This window comes from Trachypithecus francoisi, unplaced genomic scaffold (genome assembly GCF_009764315.1).
Source record: "Trachypithecus francoisi isolate TF-2019V2 unplaced genomic scaffold, Tfra_2.0 Lachesis_group0, whole genome shotgun sequence".
NCBI classification, from domain to species: Eukaryota; Metazoa; Chordata; class Mammalia; order Primates; family Cercopithecidae; genus Trachypithecus; species Trachypithecus francoisi.
The window spans coordinates 51,357,729-51,379,607 of NW_022681453.1; the positions used below are offsets into that span (position 1 = coordinate 51,357,729).

The 21,879-nt window shown below is 36.6% G+C and overlaps 1 protein-coding gene across 1 annotated transcript in view; it reads left to right on the top strand.

The window, feature by feature from the left end:
- The window catches only part of GRM7 (glutamate metabotropic receptor 7), a 774,864-nt gene that overhangs the window by 476,854 nt on the left and 276,131 nt on the right, over window positions 1-21,879 (top strand). The window contains exons 6-7 of the mRNA XM_033210519.1: window positions 6,184-6,384; window positions 15,132-15,271. Coding sequence (XP_033066410.1) covers window positions 6,184-6,384; window positions 15,132-15,271 — 341 coding nt within the window. The remainder of the gene's footprint in view (window positions 1-6,183; window positions 6,385-15,131; window positions 15,272-21,879) is intronic.

A 21,879-nucleotide genomic window follows, 5' to 3' on the forward strand; every position in this document is an offset into this window, starting at 1 on the left:
ATTTTATAAAGAGAAATGCATACCCTTGAAGGGGAACAGTACCCAGTCGACATAGTTATTTATCTATTTATCTTTATCTTTAAATATTACAAAGCTGCAGCAGCTTTGTAATAAGACTTGCTAGGTTACTGTAGCACTTTTAGAACCCAGCAACATTCTGTAACACTACAGGATATCCACCCTGCTGTCCCTATGTCCCCTTCACCCAGAATATAGCAGTTTGTCACAAATGAAATATGCCCTGGCTCTCTTTTCAAAGCTCTTGTAATATATTCAATTACTATTTATTAAGGCATTTATCATTTACAATAGATCCAACCATTAATATTTAAGTTAATTATATGCTATTACTACTCAGGACTTCAGCCTCAAGAAATATTTAAGTTTGAGGCTTTACATTCAATAAAATTATGTAATGCAAAATCTAAAAGCACTGCCAGCACAAGCGTACACAGCTTCAGATCAGACTTTCCGAAGAAATCACTTCAATTAATATTTGAAATAAAAATTTCAATTATTCACTCCCTTAAAAACACATGAGAAGCCTTATGCCAATTGTTCAAATCTGCTGAATCTTTCTAGCATCTGTGTGTCTCAGTGTACATTAGTAAACACCTTTGATTTGTTTTCTCACCTAACCATAACTCCATCTCTCTTTCTTTTGGTTTCCCTTTGGAAACATAATTTTTTTATTTTTTATTTTTTTGAGATGGATTCTCATTCTGTAGCCCAGGCTGAAGTGCAGTGGCACAATCTCAGCTCACTGCAGCCTCTGCCTCCTGGGTTCAAGGCAATTCTGTTTCAGCCTCTCGAGTAGCTGGAATTTCAGGCACACGCCACCAGCCTGGCTAATTTTTGTATTTTTGGTACAGACGGGGTTTTACCATGTTGGCCAGGCTGGTCTTGAACTCCTGACCTCAGGTGATCCGCCCACTTCGGCCTCCCAAAGTGCTGGGATTACTGGCTACCGTGCCTGGCCAGGATTTTTTTTTTTTTTTTATTAACAATTTCAAATCCATTATATCTTTCATTTTCCATATCTTTTTTATCCTAATAATTTGCTGATACATTTTATCTAAGGCATATATTCTGAGGAAGCAGTAAGCTGAAATGGGCAAATTAAACAGGTATTTCAAAGAAAAGATCTTCCCCATAGCATGACCATTAGAAATTCTGAGAGTGAAAGAATGTATGGGTTATTCTTATGTAATGCAACTGACAATTAATTCAACAGAAGGTTAAAAGAGTGTGCCTTTTAAAGATAAATACTGGACCCTTTGGGCAAAAGTAATAATAGATAAGAAAATCAGGAGACTTGAAAAGGTAAGCTTTGCACACCAGAGAGGAAAAAGATAATGCTTCAGAGTTCTCATTTTATCTAAACCACAGACTCTTTCCTAGAAAACGTAATGAAAAGGACGAACTTCCTCCAAATAAAGAATATAATAATGTCTCATTAAATCACAGAGATCAAAACAATGTCCTGTTAACGGAGAATTAATTGAAGAAAAGCTGCTTTTTCTTTGGTCCACTTCAAGCTATGTTGTTGAAAATATTTCTTAACACTGTATTTCAGTGTGTGTGTGGGTGTGTTTAATGCTAGTCCCTTAGAATTTTGTAAATGGGTATATGAATAAGAAGTGTAGTATTTAAATAAACCTGGAAAATATTGACGATCAAGCTTTAGTAAGTGGCTGAACCATTTCATGTATTACTTGGAAGACCTAGTGGAGGGTGATTTCAAGTTTGGCTAACTCACGGTTCAGTTGCATCTTCACTTCCCTATCAAGTATTTACCCTGTTGTCATCGGTTTGCTATTGTTTCTTCAGGACTACAAAATGACTAGAGTAGTTGCAGAGTGTGTGGACAGGTTGCGATAGGGGGGATTTTTGATACAATTAACTAATCTCTTTGTAAGAATAAAAAACTTTCTCAGAAGTTCTCCAGCAAACTCTTTCTTTATATCTCATTGGCTAGAATTGTATCCTATCCCATGTTCCTTCCTACACCAGTCCTTGCAGAGGAGATTGGATTGGCTTAGACAAATCAGGATTAACTCAGTGAAAAGTCCAGAAATCCTCACTCCCATTGGTGGCCTCCGATATCTGAACAGAATCAGATTTCAGTTGGGAGACAAGGAGTAGGGATGGTATATGAGTAGTCAAAGACTCTGAGATTGGCAAGTAATTGTGACTGCCATACTAAGGAAAATAAAGCTTAAATCCTTTTTATGAAACATAAACTTGTCACTTCTGATTTTGTTGATGTAAGGCTACATTTTCAAGTCCTATTCACTCCAAAGACAAATTTAATGCGTAAGTCTTCTCAGAGCCTTTAATATGTTAACATACCTGGAGACTCTCTGAGAAAGGGATAAAGCCTGCAATGTTTCACAGATAATAAAATATTTTATTATGTAAAATAATGCAATTATTTTTCAAGGCATTCTTTCCAGGATGATTGTCTTTATTAGTATAGTTTGGAAATGGCTCCCCTCAATTATTAGTCTGAACCTATTTCATAGTGTATATTTTATAATGGTCAAAATGCCTCCAAGATTGCTTTTTCTAAGTTCTATAAAAAATAAGAGCAATTTGTAAAGTAGCAGGTTATAAAATTAATATTAAAAATGAATAGCCTTATAAAATAAATATAGTAAAATGGTAATATTAGAATTTAGTTAGTGGGTTCACTCTAAAGTTCTTTTAACCTTGCTCTATGTTTGAAATTTTTCATAACAGAAAGTTGGAAAACAGTAAAACAGCCACAACGTAGCAAAGAGTAGCTTTTATATATACGATGAAATACCAATAAAACGATTCATGAAAAATAACGCCACACTTATAATAGCAAAAATGAATAAAACATCGTGGCTAACTTTGCAAGAAACATTCAAAACCTGTATGAGAAAACTTTAAACACTATTGAGAGAAGCAAAAGTAGACTTGAGCAAATGAAGGTACAGATAGGAAGATTCAACCTCAGCAAGGCTTCTGTTCTAGGCGAGTTTATTTTTAAATACAACGAAAACCCAATGAAAGGACCACCACGTTGCTAGATTTTCTTTCTGAAGATAATGGTTAATAAATTTTATTTGAGGAAATGAATTATTCAGAAAAATCTTTAAAAATCAACAAATCTGGCACAGAGGGGCTTGCTGTGTCAGTTATTAAAATATGTTATAAAGCCTTTATAAGTGAAACTCTGGTTTGGTGCATGGATAGAGAAAGTAAACCATGAAACAGATTTTAAAAATCCATAAATGGACCCAGTCATTTGGAAATTTAACATATAGTAAAGGCAGAACCTCAAATCAGCAAGAGAAGGTGAACTGTCATATATTGCAATAACTGCATAGCTATATGGTAAAATATAAAATTTTGATTCATTTCTCACATTGCATAACAAAATACATTCCAAGTGAGTCAAATATTTAACTTAAAAAATTATATGAGTACTAAGAGAAAACATGGATGAAAACTTCTGTACTCTGGAAGTGGGCTCATTTTTTCCATGATTCAAAATCCAGATATATTAAGAGAAAACTAAATCAATACATTTTATTCGAAAAAAGGAATAAATTTTTATGTGGAAAAAGATACCTAAAGGAGGTAAAAGAATAATGACAAAGTGGGAAAAATATTTGCAATTTAATCTCAAGGAGTTAATATATCTAATTAATTTTAAATACAGAAGAAAATGGCCAGTAATTTTTTATCAGAATTGGTTTGTTTATGAACAGTTTACAGAAACAAGAAACAAGTTGCATCTTTCCTTATGAAAGAAGCTCAATTTCCTTTATAACAAGAAAAATGCAAATAAAAATACACTGGGGTAGCATTTCTCATGTACCTGATTGACGCAAATTAAAGTTCGACAGCATACTCTGTTGCTGAGGTTGCAAAGAAACAAATATTCTCATCCATTGCTGGTGGGATAGCAAAATGATGTGATCCTTTTAGAGTGCAGTTTGCCAATATATATTTAAAAAATACACATGCATTTACTCTTTGACAAAGCTCTTCTACTTCTCAAAATTCTTCTCCAAAATACTCAGGCAAAAACTGAAAAACACATACAGGTATATGCAGAAGGCTGTTCTATACTTTTTAGACTATTAGTTAGACATGATTGTTATTCTAAGAATGTTATCTATATATTATGGGATAAAGCAAATGAATAATCATAGCGCTATCATTGAGAACCAAGATTTTCCTCATGAGAGAAAGGAAGTAGAGATTTAAGAGTGTCAAGGTTAAGCAAAAACTCTGTAGTCCGGAATTTGAATGGGAAGTAGCTGCATAAATTCATGATAAATTTTATCTTTTTTTAAAAAATCCTATACTATATACACTGAAAAACCCTAGATCCCGTGACAGGAAGTGAGCATAAAGTTGATTTGGTATTTAAATGAGATACATATAAAACACAGCTCTCTGGCATATGAGATATTAATGGTGCTCTGAAATGGAAAAATACAAATTCAAGTAAATTTGGGAAATTCTAAATTTCTCTCTTGGAGACTACGTTTAATGTATAATGTTAAATGTTCTGGAAAAGTCTCTCAGTGAAGAAACCTAAAACTTTCTAGCACAGTGGCTGTTGGGAAACCTTTGTGTGTTTTGCAGGAAAAGGGGTTGAGGTTGTAGAACTCTTATTGTTTCTTCACTACACAAATGTGCCATAGAAAACAATTTGGAAAATATTGATGTGAAAGTGAAATGCAATTTGTGGATAATTATTCTTCATAGAGAGACAGAGGTCTAGAGAGAGCTGCTGGTGTCATGTACTTAATGAATGCATAATTTAATGCAACAAGTGTTATTTAATATCTACTAGATGCTAAATGCTATGTTCAATGGTGGGGTTCCAAGGGTAAAACCAAGAAGAATGTCTTGGACACCTGGTAGAGCATTAAAATATGATTCTATTGACAATGCTATAAGCAAGTTTTGAAATGTTTTACAGGAATGTTGAATTGCAATTGAGTGCCTCAGTGTGACAAACAGTTGGGAATTAAGTATGATGGTGGAAGCAAAGAGGAAGGATCTCCCTGGCAAAGTAAACAACATGAGCAAAGATAGTTTAACAGCAACAATAGTCACACCTATGTGGAAGAGTAAAGGAAAATAAATGTGAGAGGGTAGGCAGGGCCCAGGTAATGAGAAGAATGTGGGCGTTGGGATCTGACAAGCCTGGGCCATCATCATTGCTCTACCTGTAAATGACCTTTGGAAGGTGATTTAATCTCTATAAGGCTCAGCTTTCCCATCAGTATCATAAGGAGAAAAAAAATTACCTCACAAAGTGATGATGACATAAAAATTCCACATCCACAGCTTTCAACACAGTGTGGGGACTTAGTCAATATCAGTTGTTATCATCATTAGGCAGATGGGAGCAAAATGATAAATATCCTCTGTTACCAGTAAAAGGGATCTGGATTTAATCTGTAGGCAGTAGAGAGCCATTGAAGGATTATTAGTGTGGGAATGGTGGGACTAACTCAATAGTTTGTAAAGGTGAATATGGAGGAATGAATGGATGAAAGGAGATATTGAGCTTTGCACCTGATGGAAAATGGTAGGAGGCATAAATAGGCCATTGGTGGAGTGTTTGAAACTCTTCAGTATTTCACAGGTAGAACTGCTAGAATTTATTAGACTTACATATGTGAGAGCAGGGATTGTGAAAGAGAAGAGAAAGAAAATTGACATCAGTGTTTCTAGCCTGAGCATCTGAATCTCCAGTAATACTAACAATTGAGACAGGCGACAGTTGAGACGGTACAATAGGTATGTAGAAGGTAATGAGTTCAGGTGTGGAATTTAGTTTGTTTTCTGTCATTATCCAGTTGATCTTTCTAGAGTAAGCAAGCTTTTCAGACTTGAGTGTGGCAACCCAGCTTCTAATCTCAATTATCCTTTTATTCTAAGGGACCACTATATTTTGAATAGCAGGTAAGGCGTCACAAAGTAAAATACTACAAACTATTAGAGAAACCTAACGTGATAGCTAGATATGGATACCAGCTGGCTATCACATGGTAGGCAAATGTGACTTGAATTACTGTAGTTGTCGCAGCAGTGTTTTCTTTAAGCATAACTGAAAATTTACTTTTAAATTTAGACATTCTACTCAATGCCAATTTGTGTGTGTGTGTTTCTTGTTTTAATGTGCAGGACAGGAGAGAATTGGAAAAGATTCCAACTATGAGCAGGAGGGTAAAGTCCAGTTTGTGATTGACGCGGTCTATGCTATGGCTCATGCCCTTCACCACATGAACAAGGATCTCTGTGCTGACTACCGGGGTGTCTGTCCAGAGATGGAGCAAGCTGGAGGCAAGAAGTTGCTGAAGTATATCCGCAATGTTAACTTCAATGGTGAGTCTCCAAAAATCCATCCTTTTTGGAATCCTAAGTGTTGGAATTCTGTTTCGTAAGTTTTAAGTTTTCATAATGATTTGCTTTAAAATATGTGTCAAAACTTGCTTGATTGTAAAACTTTAAATGACTAAATCAATGCATGAATGAACAAATGAATGGAAGAATGAATTACAATATATTTGGGGGGTTATGGTTTGGTCTCGTTTTCTTGAAATAGAGATTTTTTTTTTTTTTTGCACACAACCAAATTCTTCTTTGTTGAACTTAGGTGGGTATGGGATGGAAGAGGAAGGGAAAGGAGCAGTTGCTGTAGGTACCTCTGAATATGGAAAAACTGAAGCCATTTTTCCTCTGCTCTCATACCACAACAAGAATTCACACAGAAGGCTTCCATGAGCAAATGTCAGGGAGGAGGTTTACCCCACACACCAAACTAGCAATAAATTCTGCAGTGGACATAAGCTGAGTGTCCTCTACTTCATTTCCTACATGATGTATCTGGCATGCTATCGAGCCCCACACGTTGGAGGCTTGGTTCCCAAGACTCCTCCCCTTGCCACTTCCAATGACAGTGGCAAACTCGAGGTTGCTTTGTCTGTGCTTCCAATGGGCTGGCTATAAACTGGAGTTTTCACAATCCTCTCCTCAGGTTTGATTAATTTCCTAGAGCAACTCACAGAACTCAGTAAAACACTTACTTAAATCTATGACAAAGGGTATTTTAAAGGATACAAATAAACCTCCAGATGAAGAGATCCATAGGGCAAGGTCTGAAGGGGTCCTGAGAGCAGGAGCTTCTGTCCCCATGGAGTTGGGGTGTGCTGGCCTCCCCTGCACACAGATGAGTTATTCTTTACCTTCCTGTCAGCCTCCATGTGTTCAGCTCTCTGAACCTTGTCCTGTTGGGCCTTTTATGAAGATTTCATTGAATAGGCATGATCGATAACCGTGAAGAAATGTGATTGGACACAAAGGATATACTCTAATACTAACAGGCTAAGCAGTGATACCCAGCGAAGCCTGTCTGTCCACATCTTTCTTGGTCTATCTGTGCAGCATTTCTTCCTCCAGGGTATGGGACTGGACTGTTCTAAAATGAGGGTCTGATGGCCTGTTAACAAAAAGGTGGAGGAAGGTTAGAATCCTACCTTAGGCTGGTAGAAGGAGGGCAGGAGAAGTTCGGAAAGAGAAATTGTTTTCTGAGGCCTAAAGTGCCCCAACATTATAACAAAGGTTATGGTAATTATGAGCCAAGAACCATAAATGAAAAGCTATGCACACACACACACAAACACACACTTATAAAGTAACATCACAATACTCAAGTTAATAAAAGTAATGTTTGTAATTTGCCACATCAACCATATTTCAAGTTTTAAACTTATTTCTCAAAGTACAAAACTCTTTTATAAATTGATAGGTTACCTAAAATATGTGGGTAGAGATAGGTGAAAAAATGTGCCAATAGGATAAAAGGAATAGGAGGAAGCACACTCTGATAATATCTATTTGAATAATCTCGACTCTTACATCTTAATGTTTCACATGCCAAGAATTAAATAAGTATACTCAAATGTATGAGCAATGCAACATTCAACACGGACAATAACAAATTATCTTATAAATTACATAACTAAAGTGAAGGAGAGTGAGGAAGAAATCATGAATGCAAGTAATTTTGGAAAATAGTATTTGACTATATAAGACTGAAGACAAAAATAACTGTACATGTACATTGGACAATATCTAGTAAATCTGTGTTTTTTTCACAATTCTGAAGCTAATCTGTGTATATAATAGGACTGAGAAAATAATTATGTATATTGTGAATAATGACAGCCAGTTTTCTCATTATCTAAGATAGAAACCACTAATAAGGAATGAGGGAAATATAGAATGAACCCTGTTGTGTTGGATTATAATATGTATGGTTTTTAATAAACATGCAATGGGTAAATATAGAAGTAAATTTTATATGTGTATTATATATGCCAATTCTGCCTGGCTCTGTTCCCTGAGAGGGCCTGAGAGCAATGATACACAGGTAAAAATGAACACATCTAGCACACAGATACTATTTATAAATACCGTTGTTAAATTTAAAAGGTAGAAGAACCCTTAAAGAATGGTTGGGACCAGGGAATCCTGGGGCAGGGAAAGCCCAAAATAAGCTTGAAGCATGCTGTGCCAGAATACAAGAAAGTTCTCAAAAACTGAAGGGGTCATGTTGAAAGGGCACAGAAACTAAATTGGATCCCATTGGCCAACTCTGGGATCCCAGTGGATTATAACTCATAAAATAATATAAATAACCATGAGTCCATACTGATATCAATAAACACTTGAACTAATTAAACAAATGCAAGAAACTAGGCAGCATGATGGAATAAAGTTAAGATGGAAATACAGAGTTGCCTTTTAGTAAAGACCTAAGTAGTAATTTTTTTAGGCAAGAATCATGGGATGCTAAAAGTATGGGGTTACAGTATGATGAGAAACAAGATATTTGCATAGTGTCAAAGTACCTTCCATCAAGATATATATGAATAACCAAAAAGAAAATAGTAGCTCTGTAGTGGAGAAAACTGGGAGATAGCACGTAAAACAAGTGATCAAGGTGGACATCATCACTAATGAGACTTATGAACATTGTGTGCCTTTTGATACGATACAGTGGCATGATTACAGCATCACTTCTGAGGTTTTACTGCCGAAAAGTATACCTTAAACCTAATTTTAAGGAAACATCAAACAAATCCAAGTTAAAAGATGTTTTATAAAATCACTGGCAAGTACTTTTCTAAAGTGTCCAGGAGAATAATAGATAAAGGAACTGTTTCTGACTCAAAGAGACCAAGGAAGTATTACTATCAAATGTAATGTGGAAATATTAATTAATCCTATGCTAGAAAAAACACTAATGGGAAGGTGGAGGAATTTTAATAACATTTGCAGGTTAGTTTCAATAGTATTCTATCAGTGTTAATTTCCTGGTTTGGATATAGTATGGTTTTAAAAAACTCTTTACTTTTTTCTCTTAATAACAACTCATTTAAAACCACAACATGGTATCAATCTTTCAGGAGTTACCTAGTATCTGAATGAAGAGGAGCCACATTCAATATGGGAATCAATAGTTTCCTACTTTAGATGGAGAGAAAGAAGGTCAACTACAAGTTATGTTCTTTCTGTATTTTTTTCTTGATGTTACAGAATCTCCTAATATTTGTATAACCAATTTTCCCAGAGTCAAACAAATATAAATTTTAATTTTTTTCAATCATTGTATTTCATATGCTGATGTCAATTTCTGGATTTTTTATTCTGGTTCATGGATATGTGTGACCATTCTTAACACTAGCAACAAAAATAAAATTTGTTTGGTAAGTTTTCTTAATGGTTCTTCCCTGATTCTTCTTTTAGAGAATGATTATAGACCCATTTTGTCAAGAGGGGATTGTCTATTGACAAGCCAGAATAGCTGAGCTATTCATAGGGCTTGTGCTTATTAAGTGGTTATTGTGTGCCAGAAACTGCTAAACGTTTTATGCATTGGCTTATTTTATCCTTAAAACATCATAATGGTTTAGGATGCTATTTTTTTCCTTTTTTTTTTTTTTTTAACAGATAAGGAAACTGATTCATGGGTAACTTAAGAATTACGATGTTCAAATCCATACAGCTAGGTAGTGATGATGTTACATTTGAGACACAGGACAACTAAGTCCACAATCTGCTTCCTTGAATGTTACTCAAGTTGCTGAGAGCAAGGGCTTCCTGCATCATTCCTGATGCCGCCTCTTAGATCTGAGGTCGCGTGGGAATTTCAGGAAGGGCTAATTTTTCTCTTTTGCGTTTTTTTTTTTTTTTTTTTTTTTTGGTCATCATTGTAATCATACTCTATGGTCAACAAAATCTTCTTTCTCTGAGGATATCTTTTTCTTCCATATGACAGCTAAGAGACTTCTGGCTCCTAAGACACTGCAGTACTCATGGATGACAAGGCTCAAAAGTTTTGTAAAGCAAAGAAACTGTGCTAAATTTAATCAGTGGGTCCTATGTCACTTTAAGTGAGCAAAGATTAGAGGGGAAAAGAACTTGACATGTTTTACTCATTCAATTTTCTGACTTTTGGTTAAGAAATCAAATCTTAGAGAAAAAATATTTGCCTAAGACTCCATAGCTAGCAAAGGACAGAGACAGATCTAGAACTCAAGTCTTTTTCCAATCCATTGTGAAAAATTTAAACTTTATTTTGCATGTTTTAGGAGGATTTTGATTTTTCTTTGTCTCAGTAAGCTTGAGATTATGTTTCACGGTTACTTTAGTACAAAGTTTGCTGTATAGATAGGAGTTTTGTTAACAGCAGAGTATAATTTAACAGTTCTGGTCTTCGTATTTGCCAAAGTAGCAGTTTAAGAAATGATAATATCATACCCTAAAGGTGTTTGATACAGTTTCATCAAGTGTTTAGCCTCCTCTTATGCACTGAGGAAAGAAATGGGTAATTTATCATGCCTAGATATTTTTCCTGCACCCCAAATCCATGCAAAGTCCCAAGCCTAAATTCATTTTAGTTACTTTTATGTTGGCCCATCCAACCATATGGCAATACTTACAAATATAAACTTAACAAATTTGGTGTCTTGATTATAAAATCTCAAGTAATAGCTATAGAATGAAGGATTTCATCTGAAGCATGTCTGTACTTCAATTTACTAGTTTCTAGAAAACAAATTGGAGTAGGTTATATTTTGTAGAGATGGCAGATCTCACATGGTCTTTTTGCAATATGATGTTAGCTTTCCTTCATCAAGAGGTGAGATCTATTTTTCCTCCCTTTGAGTGAGCCTGTGATTAATTTGGAAGTAGCACTGTGACTTCTAAGGCAAAATAGTTTTGTCTAGTTTTGTTGGAACATTTGGACTATGAGCATGGGTACCATGCTGGGAGGAAGCCTAGATGCCCCACCTAGATGCCACATATAGCCACATGTTCTGGCTACAACCCCAGCTGAGGGTCCCACCTGTTAGCTAATATCAACTGTCAGACATGACAGCCTCAAGTTGCCCCAGCTGACATGAGTGGACCAGAGAGCTGCTGTCCCCACAGAGCTCTGACCAAATTACGAAATAAGTGTTGTCACTGTTTTGAGTACTAATATTCAGAGTGGTTTCTTGGGCAGAAAGAGGTAACAGGAACCCCTAACAAATGTAACGTTCCTGGAATCTGTGCATGGTTTGGTAAAATGAGAACAGAAAATGTGTCAGGTAAATACGTTGATGCAGAAGACTATTTTATTATCTGGACTATCTGAGTCTCTATTCCTTCTCTGTCCAAGAAGAAAGAAATTCAGAGACTCTCATCCAGTAGGGGAGATTTCAGACTTCAGTACAATCTGTTATCTGTCCTTTACTGTCTGTTACCCATCTTGTCAGGTGGCCCTATTTCTTTTGCCCTGGTGTACCTGCATCTTGGCTCTAATGCCTTGTGGACATCTCTGTGGGGAATCATTTCCCCATTGGTGAATTCTTTATCTCCTCTGGACCTTTTTAAAATATAGAGTTCATTGAACACAATGCTTCTTATTCTCTTTTGAGAAGTTAATGGATGCTGTTAAAAAGGAGATGTGGGGATTAAAAAACTGGAAATAATAAGACAGCTGCATTAGAGAATCCATCAAAAAGGTCAAAGCCACACAATGTGCTATTACAAGTCATCACTTAGATAAAGTATTCAGCTCTTCTGCCTTAATTTTTTTAAACCGGAACTTTAATGAGAATGGAAAGGGCATGACAAGACCATTTCTTCTAACAAAGATTGCAAGAAGGGAGAAAGATTAGGTGATGGGGCCCATTCTGATGAATATGTAGCTGGTGCACTTGAGTTCCTCTGGAGCCCCACGCCTGCAATAGTCTTCCTCTCTCCTCTCAAAGACTATGAAAAGCTCAAATCGTACTGTTTAATGAATAGAAGCTGTAGAATTACAGCAAAGCACAACATGAATCCTACTATCCAATGTGAAAGAAAAAGGTGAGTATCTGAATAATAATGTATTCGTGCAAACTGACAGGATTCTCATTTCTTTGCTAATAACATGTGAAATCCAGATTTTATTTCTTTTTCTTAGATACTCGCAAGGCTTGTCGAAATCAGAAATCCAATATTAAAAATCTTTTGTTGTTATTGATGTTTTTGTTGTCATTATTTTCTTCCTATATTGGAAAGACTTGTGTAGGTTCTTACACACAGCAGGTTTAAGAGATCCCTATTATGATAAAGTGGGTGCCTTTGTGGTCTTTGTGGGTAGCGTCTAGGTAAAAGACAGAAAAAAAAATTGAAATGGTGATTTGGCCACACACAGATTCAGCTGTTGACTCAAATTGGCTGGACCAAAGCAGTGTTGCTCATAGGAGATCAGTGTCCACTCCCAGAGCTCAAGCTTGCTGTTTGGAAAATAAAAAAACGTTTATAGTGATGGAGAAATTTAAATTAGATACCAGTTAGGTATGAGCACTTAGTCAGCAGGTGGGGAGCAGAAAGGGAGGAAGGAGCTAATGTGCCAAAGTCTTTATTGGGGTTCAGGGCTTGTATTAATCCAAGACATGCCCAATACTGTGTAATTTATAAAGAAAAAGAAGTTTAATGTACTCACAGTCCCATGAAGCTGGGGAAGCCTCACAATTATGGTGGAAGACGAAAGGCATGTCTTTACATGGTGGCAGGGAAGAGAGCATGAGAGTCAAGCAAAAGGGGAAATCCCTCTTAAAGCCATCAGATCTGGTGAGACTCAAGCACTACCACAAGAACAGTATGGGGGTAACAGCCTGCATGATCCAATTATGTCCCACTGGGTCCCTCCCACAACACATGAGAATTATGGGACCTACTTGTCAAGATGAGATTTGAGTGGGGACACAGCCAAACCATATCAGAGAATTACCTAGGTATGTTTCCTGTGACAGAGTTGGATTTGTTAACTTGAAGAGTGTGTGAGTATAAGCAAAGGAACTCAGTAGCTCGTTCTTGGTAGTTCCAGGAGCAGAGTAAGCCACTCAAGTTGTTCAGGTTATAGAGCCCTGTTTGTCTAGAACACAAAAACAGGAAATGGGTGAAGACTGCCTTCAAATATATAGAGGAAGAGTGACAAGACAGAGACAGGATGAGATGGATACTGAGGCAATTTGAATATTCATATTCAAATGAGAGTTATGACAGCATCTTAACCAGACAGGGAAAAATATGCTTAAAATAGTTAAAAAAAAAAAAAAAAAAAAAAAAGCCAAACCTTGAGGAAGCAGCCATGATGTTGAAAACATCCCCACACAAACAACTAACTCAACACAAGAATGATGCTAAAATATGTGTTCAATAGATGGTAATGATTTTTTTATAGTTTTTATAATTGTTTCATTTGCTTATGCCTCAAAACCAGACATAACAATGCTTTCAGCTCCCCAGACAAATGTGTTTTTCATTGCACCAAAGTTGCCCTCTTCTAACTGGTATCTAATTTTAATTTCTCTGTCACTATAATTTTTTTTTTTTTTTTTTTTTTTTCCCAAACAGCAAGCTGGGGCTCACATTGGGAGAGGACACTGACATTCTCAGAGCAGCATTGCTTTGGTGCCGCCAAATTTGGGTCAATGGCTGAAACTGTGTGTGGCCAAAGAACCATTTCAGTTTGTAAATGGCAGGAAATAGAGCATTGTTTTCTGCTGGGAATATTGGTCCAGTATTAGCCTACAGACAGATAGCAGTCATATATCATGTTATCATGTGGCCAGTGGTATTTTTCCAAGTTCCAGAGGATCATGAAAGAAACAGAACTCAGTTACTGAATGTTTTGTGATTCTTTTGTAACTATTGCTGAAACTAACCAAAACTCATGTCTTGCATTATTTGTATATTGTTTTCCAGTTGTTCTGTGGGGTTAATATTAAGGATTCTTTACTCATCCAACCGTATACACTTATATATTGAATATGGATGGATAGATACAGATGTAGATATAGGTATATATGCTTAATAAATATATTGGTTCTTTAAAATTAACTCCAAAGTCTAATTCTGCCAAAATAATTGATTGTGTCTTAAGATAGACATTTTAAGAAGATCCAAATGAGAAATTGAGAAAGAAACCAATATTTATTTTAAATAAATAAACATTGCCTGCCAAACACACTGCTAGATGTTTTACCCTGTTAATTATATAAATTAGAAATAACCAGCAAAAATATTTAAAATAGAATGAGTAGAAAAATACATTTTAATACATTTTTCTTATTTAATTCTTGTTTTCTAAATAGCATTTCTCTTTTAATATTAATTTGTTATTTTTGAAATTGTTTGACCACAATTTAGTGTTAGATGGAAAGTAAAATAATAGTCAAAATCATCATCATCAGGAGCATAATAAACTTAAGGCTGTCTCTTAAAAATAATGCATATAGTTTTTATTCCTCAGAAAGGGGGAAATACTAGAATAAAATTTTAGGAAATATTGAGAAACAGTGACACTATTCAAAAGGGGAAGTAGTCTTCCACCTTCTATAATTAAAATCCATAGGCCGTAGTGATAAATTGCCTATGAATTCCAGGGGCCATTTTGGGGGACCTATTAAAGGAGATATCTACTAACTACCTTGCTCCTCAGCAAGTCTCTAGCCTGTCACCCATAGTACAAGAGATATAAGGAATCTTGTTTAACTTTAGAATTTTTCATTTTTTTCTGTCTTCCTTAGGTAGTGCTGGCACTCCAGTGATGTTTAACAAGAACGGGGATGCACCTGGCCGTTATGACATCTTTCAGTACCAGACCACAAACACCAGCAACCCAGGTTACCGTCTGATCGGGCAGTGGACAGACGAACTTCAGCTCAATGTGAGTTCTGCCTGCTTCCCTTCTTCCCTTGTTGAGATGAATGAACAGACTTTTAATTTGCTCAGTTATACAAATGATTCTTGTTTAATGTTTGTGTGCATATACAAGTGGGCATGCAATTTGTTGTGGGCATCAAGAGGAACTGATATCCAATAATAATGATGGTGATGATGATGATGGGAAATGTGCATTGAGTTTTGTGCATTATATTCATCACCTGTGTGAATTATCTCATTTCATCTGAGATGGAGTTACTTAGCAAACAGGTTACTACTTAACAATTTCACAAGATCCTTCTCTTGGTTAAACTTATTTATTCTGCCTCCTCCAATTCCTTGCTTCCTTTTTCTTCTTTATTTGGTGGTACTGATTTTTTAATTAGTATTTTGAGACATTTGAGTGTATCACTTTATGTGAGATTTATAATGGGATTATCTGAGTAATTGCAGTGCTTCCCATTTTTGTAACCTCTCCTACTTTCTATAAAACGTAACCTTAAGTAAGCAGCCACTTCCTTTCACGAGATTGTATCAAATCCATCAGCCAATGCCCCAGCTCCAAAACAATCAAAAAATTCTCTCTTAGCCTTTTTGTTCTATTCAGGCCTTGAAATAATTGGATAAGACTCATCCACATTGGGGATAATTTGCTTTACTCACCTTCTGATTCTAATCTTCATCTAATCCAGAAACCTCACAGACACTCTTAGAATATTTGACCAACTATCAGGGCACTCCATGGCAAAGTAGAACATAAGATTAACCATCACAGTCTCTATCCTAGAAAATTCCTTTAATGTCTTTTGTAAAGCAATAAATTATGCCATTAGCCTTTATTAGTCTATAACTCAGGAGGTACTTTTTGAATTATTGAGAACAAGGCTTCTTGGGTGTGGAAAGCAAATCCATTTCTTGGGAAGTGGAAGGTTATGTCGTGGTTTCTAAGAAGAAAGGGTTGTTCACATAGGGAGGGCTGAAGCCACTACAGGCCAATGACCTCGTTTACACATAGCCTTAGCCTAGACCTGCTTTTGCACCTGTCCAGTTCTCCCCACCGTGAGGTGCACTATACACATGAACTAGCACTAAAATTGGGTCCAAAGGATTATGCTCTGGCATCCAGGAATGGTTGGAATCAACAGGTACCATCCATGGCTTATATAAATGCAAACGGCCAAGATCAAAAGAGAAGCTAAGGTTATTCTGAATCCAAGGCACACTAAACTTGCAAGTAAAAGGAGAAAATAAAAACAACACAAACAAAAACCTAAAAGGTAAACTCAAGGGGTAGTAATCAAAAGCAGAATTAAAGCAGTATAACCTGGATGACACACTCAAAGTGTGTTTTTATTGGGTGCTGCCATGTGATATGAAGATGGGTCTGCCAAAACTAAAGGTAGAGAATCAAGGTCTTTGGGACATAGGTGAAGTGCTCAGGGCTTATTGTAAGACCCAGTGGATTAAATAGGTTCCTTAATCTTTGCCAGCAGAAACCCTGCACTCTTGTTAAATTTCTGGCATATATAATTTGTCCAATATCCATAAGAGTTCCCAAGTAGCATTCACCAACTTCAGATGGGATCTTACATGGGGGTTCTTAAGCACACTATTTTAAGAACAAACATTAACACTGGTTTATTTTTATTTGTTTGGTTTGTATTTTATCCTTTATAAGAATTGCATTTGATTAGCTATTCAGCAAGTTTTTGTTGTTTGTTTGGTTTTGGTTTTAAATAGCTATCAAGTTAGAAGCACTGCACGAGTCATATGCGTAGGTACACGGTGGAGATGAAACAAACGTGGTCCCTGTTCTTGCGCAATTCAGCATCTAGGATAGAGTTACGTGGTACGCAGCAAACAGATACGTACATGGAAATACTGAAGTATGATAATGGAAAAGGTGGTAGATAGGATAATGGAGGTAGAAAAGGAAGGACCTACTACAAGAGAAGCCAGCAATGTGAAAAGTAGAGTGACCAGCAGGTCAGATGGCTGATGTGGTGATGATTTAATCAGCAAAGGAAATGAGAGGAAGGGTAAGAGGAGATGTTAGATCAATAGGTAAGAGCCATATTCATGCAACCCCTTGTGTGTCATGATACATTTTAAACATTTTATTCTGAGTGCATTTAAAAGCCACTAAGAAGTACTAAGCAAGGAAGTGAGGGAGTGGCTGCATCAAATTTAGGAATAAAATTACTTTGGCTGCTGGGAAGATAATGGAGGGGGCAAAAGCAGCAGCAGAAAGACCAATTATGAGTGTATTGCAGGTGTCTAGCTAGAATAGGATGGCTAAGTGAGGTGGTTCTCAAACTTCAGTGTGCATCAGAGCCATCTGGAGGGCTTGTACCAGCACATACTACCCAGCCCTGCTCTCAGATAACTTGATTGAGAAGAACTAGACGTGTGGGAAACCTCAATATTTGCTTTTATCAGAAGTCATTGGGCAATGTTAATGTCCCTTTGAGGACCACTGGCTCAGGGACACGTGTGATAGTGAAGATGAAGCCAAATGAACGGGATACGTATGGAACATGAGGCACTGTGTGGATGATGGCAACACATCAGATGGAGGCTGCTGGGAGTAGAAGGGAGAAAATCAAGCATCCCAGTTGGGATTCTTATATATGTGAGACTTCTTAAATATACTACAGTCAAAATGAAATGGATATGGGTCTGAAGCTCAGACAACAGTTGTGAGTCATAATTATAAAACCATGTAAACTGTTAACCTATAAATGGTCTTTAAATCCATTACGAAGAGAGTAAGAAAAAAGCAGAGACCCCAAGGCCTTGAAAACCTCATAGAAAATGACACGATTCCAGCCGGGTGCAGTGGCTTATGCCTGTAATGCCAACACTTTGGGAGGCTGAGGTGGGCAGATCATGAGGTCAGAAGTTTGAGACCAGCCCGGACAACATAATGAAATCCCGTCTCTACTAAAAATACAAAAAAAAAAAAAAAATTAACTGAGCATGGTGGTGCGCGACTGTAATCCCAGCTAGTTGGGAGACTGAGGCAGGAGAATCGCTTGAACCCCAGAGGCAGAGGTTGCAGTGAGCCGAGATCATGCCACTGCTCTCCAGCCCTGGCAAGAGTGTGACACTCCATCTAAAAAAAAAAAGGAAGAAAGAAAAGAAAAGAAAATGACACAATTCCATTCCAACTGCTCCAAATACTTAGTTTAAAATATTCTGTTTAATTGGCCCAGAGATTTGGACTAACCATGTATTTTCGATTTTTGTTTGGGTTTATGCTAGCTAAAACAGGGGTTCGTTCTTGGCTTGGAACTAAGTGAGAGCGTTCTTTATTCTACTTTGTCATGCTAAGAGTGTTGTGTTAAGAAAAACAGGCACCCTCAGGTAGATGCAGTAGTTTATACTTGATATTGCATGGGACCCAAAGGAGTGAATGACAACCATGAAGAGGGTCACTTTTAGGGGCATAAGAGACTGGGTTTAATTCAACTAATGTGGCTACTGGGATAACTGGACTTGGTAGGATGTCACCCTGTTGATACCTTTAATTGTGAAATTTAATTTAAATTGTGTTCAAGGGGATAAGAAAATAAAAGTTAAGTAGAGTACCCAGAGGACACCCTACCCCTCTCACCTGGGGACCCAGAACCACAGCCCAGCTGTCGAATCCAGTGGTTGGTTCCTCTCCAACATCATCCTGCCCTTGATGTTCCTTTTGCTGTAATTATTCTATTAAAGATTCTGTGAGAGTGGAATTTGGGCAAACAGTTTTGTAGGTTTGCTTTCCTCTAGTCAACAGAACAAAATAAAGTATTTCAAGTAAAGAGTGTATGTCTCCTCACAAAGATTCATGGGTACTTTTTCAATTCTCAGTTTCATCATCCCAAGCAAATGAAATGTTCAAGGGCAGCTTTCTCTGTGGTCAGTAATTGCAAATGAATTTCTGAGCCAAGAAATCAGAGTTTTAGGTTCTTAGAATCTCAGCTGTGTAGATCAGATTGCTCTGCTGTTCCATATGCAATTTCCGGAATTTAAGTGCTTAGTAGTGTGCTGTCTGCTGTAAAATGTCTCATGTACCCTCACTATACTCTGTCTCCTCTGTGGCCCAAGAGATGAGTGCATGGTTAGCCACCAGGATATTTCTGCTGAACAAGAATTCTGTGGAAGGGAATCATAACCAACAAAACCATTCACTCTTCTGATTGTAACCTCTACAGAAACAACCCTAATTTAATTTCTTAAGTTTCTATTCTACTATCTAGAGATTGTATAAAATACTCTTCCTGGGGGAAAGAAGAAGGGACAATGCAACAAACATGATTGCTTATCTGCAGTGTGTCAGGAGAGATGATAGCTCATGGAGATGTTAGAATAAATAAGGGGCAGATCCATGCACTCCAAGTTCACAGTCTAGGGTAAGGACTCTGTAGTAGATATATGGCATTTTAGGGCTACAGACAGGCACTGGTTTAGAGACACCCACCACAAAGTTATATTTGAACTGGATCTTTTGAAGGTTAAGTAGTAGTTCCTCAGAGGAAGTAGAAAAAAATTGCTTTAGAATAAATAATGCAGTAATATTTAAAAATTAGGGTGGGGAAATATTTCTGAAAAAAGGCAAGAAATGGAATGTGGATGCTTAAAAAATTCTAAATTTATGTTGTAAGTAAAATATATTATGTGTGACAGAAACCATGATGGTTACTTTGTCATCTTTTATTCATCTGAAATTAGGAAGTTCAGATATGTTAAAAATCCTAATTTTCCATATAACTAAAATTGTCTAATATACGAAAATGTTAAAGCATTTTTAGAAAGGAACTATTCTTAACCGCAGCTTCCTGCAGTGAATTGCATATTCTCTTAAATAGGAGACTGAATGAATGCTAATTCCTCTTTTCTGGATAACTGAAGTTCTACAAACCTCAATTTTCTGCCATTGGTTAGGATAGACCAACTTTCTGATCTTCTGAGATATATGGGGTTTCTTAACTTTTTCTGGTGATTTTGTTTTCTCTGTTGAACTTACACTTCACACCTAGAGACTAAAAGCTCCTTGAAGGTAGAATCCATGTTTTAGTCATGTTTGGATGCCTGTAAACACAGTACCTAGCACACAGTAGGTGTTTGTTATTTTTTGTTAATATATTTTTTGTTTATATGTTAACAAAAATATATAAAATCATGTATAATGATAATATATTTTTTGTTTACATATTAACAAAAATATATGAAATCACGTATAATGAACATGTACTTTTTAAAATGATGGACATTATCTGCATCCACTCTTCCTCCTTCTGAGAAGAGCACCCAGGTTTCTCTCTGTCACCTGGGCTGGAGTGCAGTGGTGCGATATTGGCTCACTGCAACCTCCGCCTCCCTCCTGCCTCAGTCTCCTGATTATCTGGGACTACAGGCCCGTGCCACTACACCCAGCTAAATTTTTGTATTTTTAGTAGAGATGGGATTTCACCGTGTTAGCCAGGATGGTCTTGATCTCCTGACCTCGTGATCAGTCCTCCTTGGCCTCCCAAAGTGCTGTGATTACAGGCATGAGCCACTGCGCCTGGCCCCAAGTTTCTCTTTTCAGCCATGTGGTTTGCCCTGGGTGTTTCCCAAGTCCAAGGGAGTCACTAATTGAGTCTAAGCCAATCACTGTGGCCACAGTGATGGGGATGGGCACCCATACTAAGTCTCTCTAATCAAGACATCACTGGATGTCTGCTGGCCAATCTGAGACACCAACATGCTCTTCTTGGAGGAGCTTCAGGGAAGAGAAGTCAAAACTTGAAAGGAAAAACTAGATCTAGGTCATATTGTTTGTGCCCTAGGAAATCCTTACCAGAAGTCATTTATAATGTTCTCCGGATTTTTTAGTTATCAATAAATTAAGACAATTTATGTGAGATACTCTTTGTTTACAATCTGATTCACCATAATAATCAAAAATGGAAAAAATAAAATAGAATTGTTTTTTGTTTTAGTGTGCCCGGGATGGAAAAGAAAAAATATATATATATATATCAGCCACCCCTTATTAAGCAGAAATGTTTCAGATTTTATTAAACTGAAGTGATTCCAATTAATTTGAAAAGTTGTAATGTTCGTTCCATATTGAATCTTTCACACTCGCTAGAATTTTGGCTGTCACAGACACTTAGGACATAAGAAGAACAGTTGATTGCCGAAATCTGTTTAATACAATGAAATATTTCCAAGTCAATATGGACTTATACCTGCACCTGCCTATAAAACTGCTAATTGCTCTATTGTTTCATAATTGCAACAGTAAAAATCTTATCGTACTCATAATTTACAATGTATTACATGAGGTGTGTAATAGCAGTAATCAAGGCAATATTGACAAAGAGAAAAATATGTAAGGTGTCAAAATCTAGCACTTCCTCAGCTTCAATTTGAAGTCTTCTTTTATGGAACCACCTTTTTGCCCATCATAATTAACAGCTCTTTTCTTGTAATTTATAGTTTTATTGTTAGTAATTAGGACAATAGGCTTTAAAGCTGAACTGATTAAATGGATGTGAGTCTCAGTTCCACCATTACTAGCTATAAAGCAGGCTTATGGTAGTACCTATTTCACTGAGTTATGGTCAGCATTACATGTAA